General features: G+C 30.5%; 5 protein-coding genes across 5 annotated transcripts in view; 3 read left to right on the top strand and 2 right to left on the bottom strand.

The window, feature by feature from the left end:
- Positions 1–88: 88 nt before the first annotated feature.
- Positions 89–1,463, top strand: LOC106099501 (WD repeat-containing protein 82). Its single transcript, XM_013278063.1, has one exon. It carries the CDS (start codon positions 256–258, stop codon positions 1,201–1,203), a length of 948 nt encoding a protein of 315 aa, XP_013133517.1. The 5' UTR covers positions 89–255; the 3' UTR covers positions 1,204–1,463.
- Positions 1,464–2,432: 969 nt separating this feature from the next.
- LOC106099494 (phosphatidylserine synthase 1) lies at positions 2,433–6,038 on the top strand. Its single transcript, XM_013278055.1, has 6 exons — positions 2,433–2,938; positions 3,012–3,270; positions 3,364–3,674; positions 4,110–4,364; positions 4,821–5,043; positions 5,653–6,038. Exons 1-6 carry the CDS (start codon positions 2,751–2,753, stop codon positions 5,701–5,703), a joined length of 1,287 nt encoding a protein of 428 aa, XP_013133509.1. The 5' UTR covers positions 2,433–2,750; the 3' UTR covers positions 5,704–6,038.
- Positions 6,039–9,242: 3,204 nt separating this feature from the next.
- LOC106099725 (golgin subfamily A member 2-like) lies at positions 9,243–12,753 on the bottom strand. Its single transcript, XM_013278353.1, has 4 exons — positions 12,592–12,753; positions 11,567–12,508; positions 10,719–10,958; positions 9,243–10,263 (listed from the first exon to the last, which is right to left on the bottom strand). The coding sequence occupies exons 1-4, from the start codon at positions 12,631–12,633 to the stop codon at positions 9,448–9,450; spliced, it is 2,040 nt and encodes a 679-aa protein (XP_013133807.1). The 5' UTR covers positions 12,634–12,753; the 3' UTR covers positions 9,243–9,447.
- Positions 12,754–13,161: 408 nt separating this feature from the next.
- On the top strand, positions 13,162–14,275 carry LOC106099726 (N-terminal Xaa-Pro-Lys N-methyltransferase 1-A-like). The gene is made up of 2 exons (XM_013278354.1): positions 13,162–13,779; positions 13,863–14,275. Exons 1-2 carry the CDS (start codon positions 13,337–13,339, stop codon positions 14,146–14,148), a joined length of 729 nt encoding a protein of 242 aa, XP_013133808.1. The 5' UTR covers positions 13,162–13,336; the 3' UTR covers positions 14,149–14,275.
- An 827-nt stretch (positions 14,276–15,102) lies between these two features.
- The window catches only part of LOC106099453, a 2,150-nt gene continuing 558 nt past the window's right edge, over positions 15,103–16,694 (bottom strand). The window contains exon 2 of the mRNA XM_013278012.1: positions 15,103–16,689. Within this exon, the coding sequence (XP_013133466.1) occupies positions 15,243–16,689 (1,447 nt within the window). The 3' untranslated portion in view covers positions 15,103–15,242. The remainder of the gene's footprint in view (positions 16,690–16,694) is intronic.

Genomic DNA, 16,694 nt, shown 5'->3' with positions numbered 1-16,694 from the left:
ACAACTCATCTCAGTCTCAACGGGCCAGATAAGTTTGTCGCACTATCAGCCTACATGTTTTACACTCTGTGACAAACAAAGAGTAACAATATAATATGGTGGGCGGTGGGCGCGCGATCTGGAGTACAATTACTGGAGTGTCATGTTAAATTCTCACCTATCTCATAAAATACCGAGGGCATAAATTCTGTAGCCCATGATTTACTAAATTTATTACTAAAATTAGAGAATTGAAAATTGTCAATTACAGTCTAAATGATGAAACTGGTCGATCAAGTTGTTAGAAGTTTTAAGGTAGCAAAAGTGTTTCGGGAAAACACAGACAAAATAAACAGTATAGACTTTTCACCCAATGGTGAAACTTTAATATCCTGCAGCGAAGATGATCAAATTGTTATATATGACTGTGAAAAGGGCACCCAAATGATAACTGTAAATAGTAAGAAATATGGTGTCGATTTAATACATTTTACCCATGCCAAAAATACAGCTATTCACAGTTCGACTAAAGTTGACGATACTATAAGATATTTGTCCCTACATGACAACAAATACATCAGATATTTCCCAGGACATACGAAAAAGGTTGTCACACTCTGTCTGTCTCCAGTAGAAGATACATTTTTATCTGGATCTTTAGACAAAACCTTACGTCTTTGGGATCTGCGATCACCTAATTGTCAAGGCTTAATGAACTTATCAGGTCGCCCTGTAGCCGCTTATGATCCTGAAGGACTGATATTTGCAGCAGGAGTAAATTCTGAAAGTATAAAATTATATGATTTAAGATCATTTGATAAAGGTCCTTTTGTGACATTTAAACTCAATCAAGAAAAGGAGTGCGACTGGACTGGATTGAAATTTTCAAGAGATGGAAAAACAATGTTAATAAGTACAAATGGATCAATTATACGTTTAGTTGATGCTTATCATGGAACTCCACTCCAAACATTCACAGGACATTTGAATAACAAAGGCATACCAATTGAGGCTTCATTTAGTCCCGATTCTCAATATATCTTTAGTGGATCTACAGATGGTAGAGTGCATGTCTGGAATGCTGATACTGGGTACAAAGTTTGTGTACTCAATGGAGATCATCCAGCACCAATTCAATGTGTTCAATTTAATCCTAAGTTTATGATGTTAGCATCTGCATGTACAAACATGGCATTTTGGCTACCAACAATTGATGATGTTTAATTTACATCTGTAGTGTCTTTGTCCAAGTACCTTATAATTTGTTATTTGACAGCAATGAGAATTTAATTTGTATCTAAGTGTTTAAAAACATCGTAGTTTTTCGAGGTACACAATTTAAATCTTATAAATCATCTTTAAGATCTGTCTTTTCAATTGGTTTAAGGATAGAAGAAAATTCATAAATTATTAAATCAATATCTTTTAAACATTATGCAGCCATTTTTCGATAAAATTGCATTAAATATATGTAGTAAATAGTACATGCATTTAGTTTTCATTCCATGTAACATTCTATTTTATCTATAATAGTTAAATTTTAAGATTTTCTTAACTATTAGTTTTAATACTATACTACTTAAGAATATGTATTTCCACCTAAACTTTGAATGACTTTAAATAACACAGAAATGTAGTGTTTTATTTTTTTAATCCTCTACATATTATAATCTATGTGTATGATGTAAACCAATGTATCATCCATATTTAAAAAAAAGAAACCTAATTGCTTCATTGGGGTTAAAAATCTACAAATAGATTTTACAGAAAAATATAGGGTTAGGTCCGGAATTGTGATTATAACCTTTAAAATGTTTAGTTGTGTCTGCATATTTACTGATTATATTTTAATTAACCTAATTTAAGGATTTTGAATAAATCTGAAGAAGTTGGGAAATTGAAATCTAATGTATCCAATATGGCAGCCGATATACAAAATGGTCTTTGACGTAAGCAACAGCCCTGACTGACCCTGACCTGGGTACTAAAAGAAAAGAAAGCTTCATAGTTGATTAGTAGAATACAGTACTTGGAAAAAATCCTAGATTGACATTGGAAATAATATTAAATTCAACATCTAGGTCCAATAACAAGAATTTACTGACCCTTTACACTTATTAACAAGATGTGTAAATCGAAATCTCAATATGTAATATATTTGAAATAGCTTTCATATGTTTTGTCCATATCGGCATTTCTTCCTCCAGGGACTTAGTTGACTAGGGTAAAAAAGGACTAGGTATATCCATAAAGTTAGAGCTCAAGGATATGTTTCCTTTGGTATTTTTTTACAAAAAAAAGTAATTGAAATCCTAAATACTAAATTAGTTTTATTTTAACTTTGGCATGCTGTTATTATTTTTTTACCCAAAAAAATCCTCAAGTACTTTTTTTAAAACCTTCCCGACAACTCATGACATGAGTTTCTTTCAGTGTGACATTGACATTTGACTTGACAGTCTCCTCGTTTTGCGTTTCCGTTTCACTTTTTCCAATCCAAACTTAGTCTTCGTTTTTTATCTTATGTTTTAATGCTTATTCTTCTAGTTATACGATCTTTGGAGGAAATAGGTTATAAATTCGTTGTAATAATTTACTTGGGTTACAGTTATGTGACGAGGTTGACCAGTGTTGGTTATGTAAAATAATGCTACTAATTCATTTTTATTATAATATATAAAGTTGTAAAGGTGATCCTGAATAGTAACGAAGATTGCAATTGTAACATCACCTTTTTCCTGTGAATGAAATATAAATGAAATAACTTAACAATGAGAAAAGTCAACGAGAAGGCGATGAAAACTGTTAATAGTTACGCATCAAATGATTATGTAGATGCCTTTAGCTATATTAACGAAAGACCAGTAGATGACATATCACTGGAATTTTTCTATAAACCCCATACGATAACTCTTTTGGCAGTTTCAATTGCTACTGTTATCTATACTGCTTTTGTAAGGTAAATATATTTTGTATCAAGGTAATGGCAGCTGTTTTGTTTAAGAATTACGTCAATTCTTTTTCTGTTTCAGGGATGAATCTACAATACAAGACAACATTTGGTCCGGCACTTGCTGTGTTGTATTTTTCTTCCTTATCATATCAGTTCTAACCTTTCCCAATGGACCTTTTACAAGGCCACATCCAGCTGTTTGGAGAATTGTATTTGGTGCTTCAGTACTTTATCTTCTTGCACTTTTATTTCTGCTGTTTCAAAGTCATTCCACTGTAAATGAAATAATGTATTGGATTGATCCAAATCTACGGAACTTCCATATTGATATGGATAAGGTGTGTATTTATTAATTATCCTACTTTTGTATTATTTCACACAAACCAATAATATGAGGTAGTTGCTTATGTTACTTTAATATGACTTTACAGGAATATGCTGTGAATTGCTCTGACATTTCTGTAGCCAAAGTTTGGTCTCATGTGGATGTTTTTGCTTGGGGACACTTCTTAGGATGGATGTTTAAAGCAATTTTATTCAGACATACTGGCCTACTTTGGGCTATTTCCATTATGTGGGAAATTACCGAAATAGCATTTGCACATTTACTACCTAACTTTTTAGAGTGTTGGTGGGATTCAATAATTTTAGATGTCTTAATTTGCAACGGTTTTGGTATTTGGTGTGGTTTAAAAATATGCAAGGCTTTAGAAATGAGAGAATATAAATGGGTCAGTATAAGGTAATCATTTAACACTATTAATGTGTACTTTAATTAATTTCCAATAATTTTGCAAACATTCTTATACCTTTGTAAGAATGTCTTAATATTGACAGATTTTTTTATTATGAATGTTTGGAGTCTGGTTATCAGGTGCTTCTTAAGTGCATCATAATATTTAACTTTTGTAACTACTGTATTATTTAGTTGGATCATACAATTTTATATAACCAGAACTTAATGGATAGGATAGATGCAGGTTATTCAAATGTCATAAGAAAGCAAGAGATGACAAATGTTTATTAATTAGGTATTTGATAAATAATGTATAAAGATAATCTGTACTAAATATAAGAATAGTATAACATTACAAACACCTTAATGTTATTTTAATCAATAAAATGAATTATAATTTGGTTACTGAGAAAAGGTTAAATATTTTTTTCAATGTTTCAGGGACATTTCATCAACTACAGGTAAAATTAAAAGAGCTATTCTTCAATTTACACCAGTTCACTGGACACCTGTTAGATGGCTCGATCCAAATTGCACTTACATGCGATTCTTTGCTTTGAGCCAGTTGGTTGTATTTTGGCAAATATCTGAACTCAATACATTTTTTTTGAAACACATATTTGAAATGCCTCCATCACATCCTTTGGTGATTGCACGGTTGTGTCTCATTGGAGTGATTGTAGCCCCATCAGTCAGGTAAATGTCTATAGTTTGTTTGGAGTGTTCCATACAACTTGTTTGTTTAATTAAAAAAAAAATTAATAATGCAAAATTGTATGCCAGTATGTTGTGAAATTATTCCAAATATGAAAAATACCAATGTTTTATTATAACAAAATGTAACCCATTACTATTTAAAATGACATTTACAACAATTGGTTTGAACGAATTATTAAAAAATATGAAATCCTATAAACTTTAGTTGTTTTTCTACTCTTAACATATTAATATTAAAAATTTCTTATCTCTTTTTAATAAGGTGATTTATTTTAATCTAAAAAATAAACATTACAAGGCCATGGAGTAAATTGAAATTACAGTTCATTAGTTGATGCTCTAATTGAGGTCACATTTTAGACAGAATCTAAATTCATACTCATAAATATGAAATCATTGTATGTATTTTTAATTGACTTATTTTTTATATTTTAGGCAATATTACACATATGTGACAGACTCGAGATGCAAGAGAGTGGGCACACAATGTTGGGTGTATGGAGCTATCATGGTAACTGAATCCATGCTATGCATTAAAAATGGCAAGGAACTATTTGGTCAGGCTCAAGTTTGCAATGTTATTGTATGGCTAGTTATTCAAATTCTCGTGTCAATAGGCTGTGTATATGGAGTGGTGTTGTACCATCGTTATTTTGAGGTATGTTATTTAACAAATTCTTTATTTTATCACATTTACTGTCGAATACTAAAACAATTCGACACTTCCCTGCTGACAATCTAACAGACATCATGGAATTTGAGGTTTAAATGAGATCTTGTAATTTAAGATGCTGTTACATATTCAAATCTCGTTTCAGTACTCGGCCATTAGAGTTGTTCATTTATTCGGTATCTATTTCTATATTACGATGTGATTATAGGTCCAAATTATTATAGTCTGTAATATCTATTCTACATATTCCTAGTGTTTAAAGGCGTGACATTATTTGATGGATGATGTATATGATATAATTTTCATGCACACACAAATTTGTTACTGAATAAATCCCACATCCTTTAAATAAATATTATAATAATAGAGTTTTAAAAGTCATTATTTTCGGGGTCATACTAAATTTCTGATTTATTAGAAGAAAATAATATTTTTTTTTGATGTAGTGAAGGTAACTAGTATGTATATTTAAATGGGCTATAACCATTTATAATTAGGATTTCATAAATAAATCAATGAGAAATGAAACCTCAGCCAGATCAGAGATTATAGCTGTTAGCTTTTGGTTTTTACATGATTAAATTTTATTTGCAGCCAACTAAAGACTTAGGTCAAGAGACTCCCATAAAAGACAAACAGAATTGAAAAGGTTGAGTAAATCATAATTCAAGCAAACTGTCCCTGGCATCGCAAGAATTCAATACACATTTATTTGATTCTTCCTGTCATACCAAATAGAATAGTATAATTATGAAACAATTTATTCCAGAATATTGTGTAAATCCCTTTTCCTTTTAATTACAATTTCTCAGTACCGGGAAATTCCTTCTAAATTATTTCATGATAGTGTTTCAGATGTGACAGATGAGACTTGATATTATTTAAAGTAGGTCAGTGTTGTGATGTTTGTAGCTTAATTATTGACTGCTAAATATTATTCAATGTATTCTAGAAACGCCAAATATAATTTATTAGATTTACTATTAAATTATTGTTCTGACATCTTCCTTTAGATATAATTTCATTAAAGTCAAGTATGTGATATTGCTGATACCACAGATATATTACCTCTAGTTGGAGTGTTTCTTATAGCTTATTGTTTTAATGTACGTGATACAAATGTTTACCAGTATATTATATATATATATATAAATTGGACAGTTTTATCAAATTGCGGAAATTGAAGTGCATAAAAATGATAAGCAAAAGAAAGTAAATGTTTGGTTAATTTATTATTATATTTTTACCTAAAACATATTTAAACACAATTTTAACAAACACAATTTAGTTTAATTGTTATAAAAATATTTTAAACTTTACTAAAAACTAAGAAATAAATATAGACAGGATAAGAAGTCAATTTAATTTTTATTTAAATACTAGCTGTCGCCACCGACCGTGTCCGCACGGAATTAAAAAAAAAGTTATTAAGGCGCCTGTGTTCTTCCAAAATAAGATCTTTCGAGCCTTTCTGGAGCTACCTGCTAACAAACATCCATTCATCGAAACTTACCCATTTGTAAAATTAGTAGGGTTTTAATGTAAATTATGACACTGGGGAATTTTGCCATTAAAAATGGTCCTGGAAATCGTCTAACCCACATAATTTTGTGCTCCGAACGCTCCATATAGAAGTATTAATCCATTGCTGGTACAATGACGATAGTGTGTTTAGGATAGTAATTGCTATCCATAAAGACATTTTACTTTTGGTTTAAGTTCTAGTCTGAAGTTTAGTTTAAGATTGTGAGATCATTTAAATGATTAATATCATTCACAGTAAGTTGAATAAAAAATCTGTCGTATCTTTTGCTTTGATGTGATTTGCGCTTACGACTTTAAGTAACATATTGGTTGTATTAGTCAGATAAAAATAAATTTTATTTCAAATACTTTGTTGTTTGCATGGATTATATATATAACAAATACAAGAGTGTGTCGTTGAACTATCAAGAATCTATATAGAAAAATGTAGGGATTTATGACTTATTTCTAACTTTTAAATATTGATTTTCTGTCAAATACACAGCAATCCTTTCATTAAATATTGTTCAATATAAATATTTATGTAAAAGAGTAAATTAATTTACTTATTCTTTTTAACTAGCTTAAAAATTATGCTACCATTGTTTTATTGTAATTAGCATTGTTTTGTCAATAGAGAAACTATCTGTTTCTTGTTATAATATAAACATATTATACTAAAATTGACATAAGATACCTTATGTATTCATAAAAGTGTAAAATAGTACATAGAATTATATAAATGTTTTAGTGATGTGCCGAATCTTAAGATGCATATATGTGGATACTCATTGCAGTCGAAATTTGTGGATATGGACCCTAATTATTTTTACGTAATATGAAATTTCCCTTATATACGGTAGCACCATGTTAATTTATTAATTGTTAGCTGTTTCCGTACGATTCTATCTGTATCAAATTATAAAACTTTATATTTTTGTATACACTTGATAAATTATCATTTGCAAATGTCAAAATTGAAATGCACAAAAGACAACGCATGAACAATTACCGTTACCATGGCAATCTTAATTCTTTGCTGCTATTGGTTTGTGTTTAGTTTTTTATTGTAGTTTGTTCTTTCCTACATGAAAATGTTTTCGTTTTAATATATTCGTAAATATGATTATTATTAAACGCCCCTTATTTGGACTTCTGATGTATATGTACTAAACTAGTTCGTCTACCAAATTTGTAAACGATTAATCAATTATTCTTAAAAATTCCGATTTATATTTCAACTATATATTTGGATTTATTCACGGCGATAACTAAATTGTGTCATACATAGTTCCTATTCGTGACACATTCAATCCTTATTTTTTAGGAAACTATTGCTAGGTGTAATAATATTATCTTAGGTAATCTTAAGTATCTTCAGTCATTCCAAATATTTTTATGATTTATTTTTCAGAGTTACTGATATTCGAAAATGCAAAAGGTCCATTAAATTTTGTCGTCAAAATTTGGCGAATACGTATCTTTTTATTAATTTCCTCGCCTACACAAATTCGGCACATCACTAATTTTAAAAGAAAACGGTTGCAAGTGAGAATTAAATAATGTCACCGGCAAATCGTCAATGTGCGTGTAACTAATCTCGAAATACAATTTTTCGAAACAAGGTACTTAATCGGGGCAAATCATAACGGAGCCGCATACACGACTTGCCGATGACGTGTACATAGATACATAATACCTGTCTCGAATAAATCACTGATCCCATAGCAATAATTATATTTTTCTTTAAACTTTAATCTAAAAGCGTTAATGACGGGTATTGATTAGTAGTCTAGTTATTTTGTAGATTAAAATGTTCCTTTATATGTTGTTTTTATTTCCGTATGTTAAAAAAAGTTTTTATTCAACCGACCAGATTGGTGAAACCAGGTAGCGTGTCTAGATAGCATTCCATCTGATGTTCTTACGCGTGGAAACATTTTTTAAACTTAAAATATTTTCTATCATATTTGTATGCAGCTGGGCAGTGATGATGAAGAGTTAAAGTTTACGAAAAGACGGAGTAAATTTACGATAAAATAATCCCGCTATCGGTGAATTACCAATGAGCATGTCGTATATAGCTCGTGTTTCTGCTTTTGCTTTAAGACAGGTTGATACATTTTTTGGCAGACTAAACTTTTTTTCCCAAAAACATAACGAAATTCTTCAATGTTTCACATTTAACATTTTAAATTTTAACCTAATAATTTGTTTTTCGTTTTTGCAACTTTTGAATTTTCTTGTTTAATGCAATCTATCTTCACAACCGACGCAGAGTCCGAAACATCATCATTGATTGGAATTGCTAATAGATGACGCCATTTTGCCTATAAGATCCTCAGTTAAGATATTGTACTTTCCTGGCCCGCCGCCAGGATACTTACATTAACCTCGTCAAATCAATCAATATTAAGATCGGTTAGTAAAAATCTAAGATTTACCGTAATTCGAGCTTTAACAGCAACACTCAAAACAAATGGTTTTGAGTTTTGTTTTGTTACCAAAGTTCGCACATGATTATCAAAACCATCATTTCAGTGGATAAAAAGGTGTAATGGTATATAGTTTAAAATATATTGATATTTAATTTAAGTCTGGAAAATGTCAGTAACGTGACTACAATCATAGTTATAGGCGACAATAATTAAAAAATAAAATGTCCTTGAGAAATAATATAATTAAACAAACAAATAATACATGTGTAAAACTCCAATCATAAAGGGATTGTTAACTGGGTTTATAGATTTGTATGGGCTATAAGTTTATTCATCTTTACTTCCATCACTTTAATTTTATCATATGTACATTTAACATGATGTTAAAGTGATTAGCTATTTTGACAGGTGCTTGCTTGTTAAATTATTAAACATCTATAAGTTGTCCTGAACAACAGTTGCATGGGTAAAAGTTTTTGAAATCCAGCATTTTATGATTTAAGGATATCAATGAACTGGTTTTTACACTTAACATTATTTCCATTACCTTATCTAAATCATTTTTCCTTGATTCATCTTGCAAAAATTTTTTCAACTCATCATCATTCGCAAATCTCAATAGCAAGTTGTTTAGCTCTTCTAATTGCATCTTCAATTTATTACTTTCTATTTGAAACATTTTGATCTGTTCGGTCCTGTCTTCATCTCGTTTTTTCAACAAACTGCGCTGTTGCTGGTACAGAGCTATATATTCACATATTGTATCTGTTTCATTTTGCAGTTGAAGAATTATGTGTTCTAGTCTATGTTTTTCATCTGATAAATTCGCAACTTCATCCATAATATTTAAAAACCTCTCTTGAAGTTTTAACATTGCATCTTCCTTAGCAATGCTTAATCTTATTTCCTCATCATCAAATTCAATCAAATTTCTTCTTTCATCACACTCTTGGTTATGAACATGAAAACCATCTTTTTCATTGGCATTTATATCTTTTTCCTCATTATTGACAGCGTTTTCCTCTTTTTCTTTAACCTGATGGTTGTTTTCGAGAGATTTCTCGTAATTTATTTGTAAAATACGGGAACTATTCTGCAACCTTATCATTTCATCATCCTTTGCTTTTAATTTGTTTTGTACACTTTTTAAATTCTCTTCTATATCAGCAAGTTTTAGCATCAATTCCTTGTTCAATTGCTTTTCATGAGTAAGTTTGTCTGTTAAATCTAATTTGTCTTTACTCTGAAATTAAACAGAAAGAAATTTTGTTATTTTGATAAAAAAAACAACAGATTACTTTTAATAGTAATAGTAGGGGCTACGGTTTCCGTAACTCCATGACTAGCGCGTATCTTTGCTTAATTTTTAATAGTAATGTATTTTATGTACACTAAAGTAAATTAAATATCAAATGTTCACTTAAACATCCTTTTGTTATAAAAAAATATGAAAGATATGAAAATCAATTAATGGCAAATCATTATTTTCTTACAAAATGTGAAAGATATTGTTTAAGGTTTTTAATTTAACAGCAAAAGTAAAAGGACGACGTAACGACGCTAAGGTGACATTAACAGTGGTAATGTAATAGTTAATACAACAAGGGGCTGTAGGATCATCAACTGGTTTTGTATTAACTGTGACATCACTGTCTCTTACCACGCGGTGTGGAGAACCCATAGATTATTGTAAGTTACCATTTTTATGAAGGCAAATTCCAACTCAGCTAAATCAGTTTTAAGTTTTTTATTCTGTTCCGTTGCCCGCTGTGCTGCAATTTTGTCACTGGCAATGTCAGCATTTAGTTTAGATATACTTATATTGTCCTGATCACTGTTAATTTCTTTACTCTTATTCAAGGTTTCAATTTGGGCTTGAGTTTCATAACATTTAGCTTGAAGTTCATCATATGCATCATTTAATTCTTGAATTTTTTTCTGAAATGTTACAAAACATACTGTTAGACGATATTTAAAACAAGTGCACAGGAACTCAATCTAACAAAAAATAATAATTATTTGAGTTTAATAAAGTTGATCTAATGGGATTTAATTTATTTAAAGACACAGACCAGTTGCATAAGTCTTGGGTAGTACACATACAATGTACTAAAAAGTAATGTTACTCGGCACTGTACTAAAAGTAATGTTACCGAACGGCTTCTGTTAATAGGACATTTAGCACTTTAAGTACAGTTTTACATGATATCGGTGTTTGCTTCTTCGTTGTACAATTTGATTGTATATTTGCCAGATTGAAGCATACACCTTCGGTAATTAAAATCAAAAGTGGATAAAATTATTTATAACTTAAATTTATTTTCGCTAATAACATATGTTCGACCATGGTTAAAATTTGATGTAAAGTAATCTATAACCCCCATTATACACTATTAATGGTGTTGTGTTCTCACAAATCGGAAGTACTAAACATACTAAAAGTGTGTACTAGTACAGTGCGCATTTGCAGATGTCCGATTAAGCCCAAGACTAAGTTACATGTTTATTAGGTGTATAGATTTTGTAATAAATAAAAATTAATATACCTCTTTAGTTTTAATTACTTCTTGCAGTTTTAACACATTGTCCATTTCTTCAGTTTTGTTGGATTGAATATTTTGAAGTCTTATTTCCATTTCACTTAATTGATCAACGAGATTAGTTTCTCTGTTTTGCAGTCGTTGACATTCCATGGTCAAATCACGATTACTTGTTTCCATTGCTCTGAGTTGTTTGTTAAGCTCACTAACATAATGCTGATAGTGAGAACTAATACTATCTCTTTCCTTTTGGAGTGATTGCATTTGTTGCTCTAAGTTAGATATTTTTTGGTAAAGTTGGACATTTGATGTTTGCTCTTCTGGCTCTTGACATATATTAATGTTAGAGTTATTGTTCAATTGTTTAATCTGCAACTGGAGCACATCTATTTGGTTTTGGAGCACTGAAATATGATTAGTAAGTTGAGAATTTTCATTTTCTTTGACAGTTAAAACTGTTTTTGTGAATTCTAATTGTTCTATTAAATTGGTGTTTTGTTCAGATAAAGCTGTTATTTTGCTTTGCAGATTCAATATTGTATTCTTCTGTAAAGAATTTTCATTATTTACAACAGTATATTTGTTTTGAACAGTTTGCAGTTCCATCTGCAAGCGGGAGACAGTTTGTGCGTGAGCATTTTGTTGTTCTACTGCTGAATTACAACTTTTCTGCATTTCCATCAGTTGTTTTTCTAATGTTTTAACTTGTTCTTCAAGTTTAGTGTTATTAGTAATTAAAATTTCCGTTACATTCATATCGCTTTTGTTGAGCGTTTCTTTATTTTTTAAAGGATGATTATCACGATAAGACTTCTCTAAACCGGTGCTAGTAGTAAATTCTTTTACTTTTTCAATTTCCTCCGTTGCTTCTTTTTGTAATGTATTATACTCCTGATAGGACCCTGAAACTTCAGCACGTACCATTTTCTTTTCTTGATGGTGTTTTAGCTGCAATATAAATTTGTTTTTCAACATACTGACGTGTTAATCTCTATTCAATGTATGGCAAAAATAAGTATGCATTTCATTACCTTCTGTCTTGCAGACGCTAGTTTAGCCGCCCTTTCGTCCATTATGATCTTGTGGAATTGTGTTTTCAATTAAGCAATTAATTATTTACTTTCAGACAATTAAAATAGGATGATTAATGATTGAAATTCACCCATTGTCAATTGTCAGGATGTCACTTGCTTATCACTACTTGTCACCAAGCGGCACAGAAATGTATACAATAGTCCATGATTTAAAATAATCTGTATTTAATCTTTTTTATAAATCTGACGAAAAAAATAAAGTTATTATTCATGATTTTGTTAAATAAATTTTTTAAGTTGCACAATCAACTTATTTTGAAAAAATCTTAAAATCTTAATTGCTAAAAAATGGTTAACGTTCGTTTATTGTATAAAGGAGTCAAAATGATTACAAATGAACCCCTCCATCACCTCTGAACGGGAATAAGTTTAATTCCCAATAACCCTGTTGATATTCTGCGTATAAAACTGATTTTTATATCTGTATCAAATGTGAATGGTCGCGTAAAAATTTACATTGGCAACACTTTCGGCTTCGGCTTCGGCTGACAGTTGACAGGCTGTCTGACTTTTGTTGATTAGGTTGTTTTTAAGAATCGAGATTTTTTGTTCGATTTCTTTTTGAAGGTTATATTTTAGTGTTTTATTTTTGTTAAAAACACTATATATCCCATCACAACCTAAAATACTTACATTTTTATAACTGTAACGACTTGTATTTAAACTTACAAACAAATGCAAGATGAATGATAACACTTCAATTAATTATGAATTGTCATTAAAGTATTGGGCTGAGATTCCTCCTACTCTGGATGGAGTGCTTGGAGGATTTGGATTCATCTCAAATGCTGATATTGAAGGGTCAAAACTGTTCTTAAAATCAATATTTGCTTTAGATAATGGCCCTGCTCCAAATGTCGCTTTGGATTGTGGTGCTGGTATTGGCCGAATAACAAAATATTTACTAATACCGAGTTTTAAAAAGGTGGATGTAATAGAACCTGATGAAAAATTTATTAATGCAATAGAGGACTTTGTTGGTGAAAACAAAAATCAAGTTGAATCTTTATATAAAGTCAGCCTACAGGAATTTATACCAGAGAAAAAGTATGATGTTATATGGAATCAGTGGGTTTTAGGATATTTAACAGATGAAGATCTTGTACTATATCTAAACAGATGCAGGTAAATATGCACACATAGAAAAAATATTTATTTGAAGTGGATAAAATGAGTAAAGTTGATATGTTTATTTAAACAATTTACAGAGAGGCATTGACTGAAAATGGAGTTCTAGTTGTTAAGGAAAATGTCACCTCATCAGGTGCCATAGAAAAAGATGAGGCAGATTCATCAGTGACTAGGTCTTTAAAAGATTACATGAGAATTTTTAAAAAAGCAAATTTAAAAAGGATTAAACAATGTAAGCAAACCAACTTTCCTAGTGGCATTTATCCTGTTTATATGTTTGCTCTTGTACCAAACACAAGAATACCAGAATTATCTTATGCTACTAGATTGAGAAGCACACACCATAATGCTTCTGACCTATAAGAAACTAGTAAGTAGTAAAGTTATGGTTAAAGTATTATTTTGTAAATGTGTATGTACACACTATAAGACACAAGAAATACAATTTTAATAAAATTGTAGATGTAAAATATACATTTCTATTTTTATAATAAATGCTTGAAATGTAAGTCTTTACTTTTTTTAAGTTTATACCCTTGTGTGTGTAGTATTTATTTAAATTAATCTTGTATGTAATACCAATGGAACTCCTTACATTAATAAAACTACATGTTCTGAACAAGTGCAGATCCAGCTTTGGCGCCTGGGGTGGGGGGAGGTAACATGATTGTGATCGAGTCAAGAGCTTGACAAAATATGTAAATATACTTTGTCAAGCTCTTGACCAATCGGCTCAGGGGGGTCATGATCCTCCCCTGGATCCGCCGTTGGTTCTGAGCAAAGTCATCTTCTTTTCAAGATTTTTTTTAAATGCTTAAATATAGTTATTAAATATTTTACGTTAACTTTTAATTATTGGGTAGTACAGAAAAAAAAATCTTGTTTCTCATTATGTATATCATCTCTTATAATGTACGTAAGATACGGGTTTCTTACCACGATTGGATTGTTTTAGCTCCCGTTATTTCGGCACAGTTCTATGTTGAGCTAAAACCGTATCTTACGAACATTAAATTATCATCTTATATATTTGATTATATGCTATTGAAAAATAAAACCTGTTTTAAACATCGCCTTTTCTTCATACAAAATTCTGTTATTATTGGTTTTAGTATTGGTTGTTGATGTGAAGTGGTAAATGAATTTTAAAACTGATTTTTCAAATATTTTTATTAAAAACAATTAACAAAAGTGAAGAAACATTTTATAATAATCATAGAGATGGCAATATCATGTATCTTTTCTGCATAATGTACCATATTCTGTAATATTTTATAGTAACGACAAAATCGCAAGTCCACACAAGACACCGCGCGTTATGCGATAAGTAAATACTAACATGTACATATTTAAATTATATTTATACTAAGAAGTGTTCCATTGTATCAATTGATTCTTCTATAGGTGTTAGTTGCCTGTTAGTAAGGCATTTTCTAATTTTATACAAATCTACATTGTCATGCATCATATCTTCTAATAGGGCTTGTGTCGATATTAAAGTTGTTAATTTTAATATAATTTCTTATAAACTCGCGATCACTGTCTGTTAAAAGTGTCCAACTCTCTAGTTCTACTAATGTTTCTAAGCTCATGCAACTATGGATTATTCTTTCGACCGAAGTAACAGTCATGAAGTCAGATTGCATTATACGTAATTCTCTCAAATGTATCAGTGGATTTTTCTCTAATATTTTAAACATGAATTCGTCGGTGAATTGTATAGCTGTCCCAATGTGAAGGAATTCTACGTTAACACAATTACTTAGTAAGAATAATAACTGTTCATCTGTGCAAGTGCTTACGCACGTTAATTTCTTCAGATTTCTAAAGGGTAATATATCAAGTTTTTTTGTGTATAAAGATGTATGCTGTATCAATGAGCAATTATAAAGAGTCAAACTTTCAAGCAATGGACACATTTGACTTATATACATTAAAGCGTTCAAATCGATTTGATCAACATGTTCAAGGTGTAAGTGAATTATGTTACATCCCTTGGCTTGGAGCACCTGTTTAACTTGATCCGCATAAAAGTCACACGATAGCAATTTGAGATCGCACAGATGATCTAAACCTATCAATACCATGAGATCGCTCTGCAAAGTGTTGTGGAAAACTGTCATGCTACGAATCAAGGGACACATTTTCACCGCCAATTGTAAATGAGTATCGGTAGCATAACGACTGACGTAAGTTTTTAATTTAAGTTGCTTCAGTCCAATGTCCGTTTTATGTATAAACTCTAATACTCTGCCAATTTCGTCACATCTACCCACGTCTTCCAAATTGTCGCAATGCAAAAGCAAATTTGCAAATCCTGTCCACGTAACCGACGTCCTATAGAGTTGTATGCTTTTTAATTTTTTTAAGTTACAAATGATATCAACACTCTCATTTGTTATGCATTTAGAAGAAGATACATCTAGCGTTTCTATTTTTGGACAATTTTGTACAATACATATAAGTATGTTATCAGTACAATCGTAGTTTATAAACAGATATTTAAGGGAATGCAATTCTTTTAAGGATTGAATAATCGCGCCCTCCATATCTGCTGTTTTCCACCCACCTGAGAGAGAACCCAAATTTAAATGTACTAACCCTTTGAGCATGTATAACTTGGCATAGAAAACTGAACGAATCATCTTTGGAATTCTATCAATAGATAAATATGTAAGATTTTTAGTAAAGAGTACCTCAGACATTTTTACAATAACATTCATTTGAGTGACAAATTTCCCCATGGAAATTCTAAACCCATACGAATTTTTAGTTTTTTCTATTAAATCTGAAAGAGCTCTGACCGTCTCTTCTGCTAATGAATCGTAAAGCATCCAAGGTACATTAAAATCAAGATAAGATCGAATAACGTCAATGCTATTTGCTAGGACTATTTGTACATTACTGAT

This window comes from Papilio polytes, unplaced genomic scaffold, assembly GCF_000836215.1.
Source record: "Papilio polytes unplaced genomic scaffold, Ppol_1.0 DF824102.1, whole genome shotgun sequence".
In the NCBI taxonomy this organism is placed as follows: Eukaryota; Metazoa; Arthropoda; class Insecta; order Lepidoptera; family Papilionidae; genus Papilio; species Papilio polytes.
This window is presented reverse-complemented; position numbering and strand designations above follow the sequence as displayed.

Bases quoted from the DNA above. Each gene is read 5' to 3' on its own strand.
- LOC106099726 (XM_013278354.1), top strand. From the start codon at position 13,337: ATGAATGATAACACTTCAATTAATTATGAATTGTCATTAAAGTATTGG. The intron at 13,780-13,862 runs GTAAATATGCAC...AACAATTTACAG, and splicing joins CTATATCTAAACAGATGCAG to AGAGGCATTGACTGAAAATG.
- LOC106099494 (XM_013278055.1), top strand. From the start codon at position 2,751: ATGAGAAAAGTCAACGAGAAGGCGATGAAAACTGTTAATAGTTACGCA. The intron at 3,675-4,109 runs GTAATCATTTAA...TCAATGTTTCAG, and splicing joins TATAAATGGGTCAGTATAAG to GGACATTTCATCAACTACAG. The intron at 5,044-5,652 runs GTATGTTATTTA...TTTTATTTGCAG, and splicing joins TGTACCATCGTTATTTTGAG to CCAACTAAAGACTTAGGTCA.
- LOC106099725 (XM_013278353.1), bottom strand. From the start codon at position 12,633: ATGGACGAAAGGGCGGCTAAACTAGCGTCTGCAAGACAGAAG. The intron at 12,509-12,591 runs GTAATGAAATGC...TTTATATTGCAG, and splicing joins TAGCGTCTGCAAGACAGAAG to CTAAAACACCATCAAGAAAA. The intron at 10,264-10,718 runs GTAACTTACAAT...GTTTAATTTCAG, and splicing joins AATTTGCCTTCATAAAAATG to AGTAAAGACAAATTAGATTT.
- LOC106099501 (XM_013278063.1), top strand. From the start codon at position 256: ATGATGAAACTGGTCGATCAAGTTGTTAGAAGTTTTAAGGTAGCAAAA.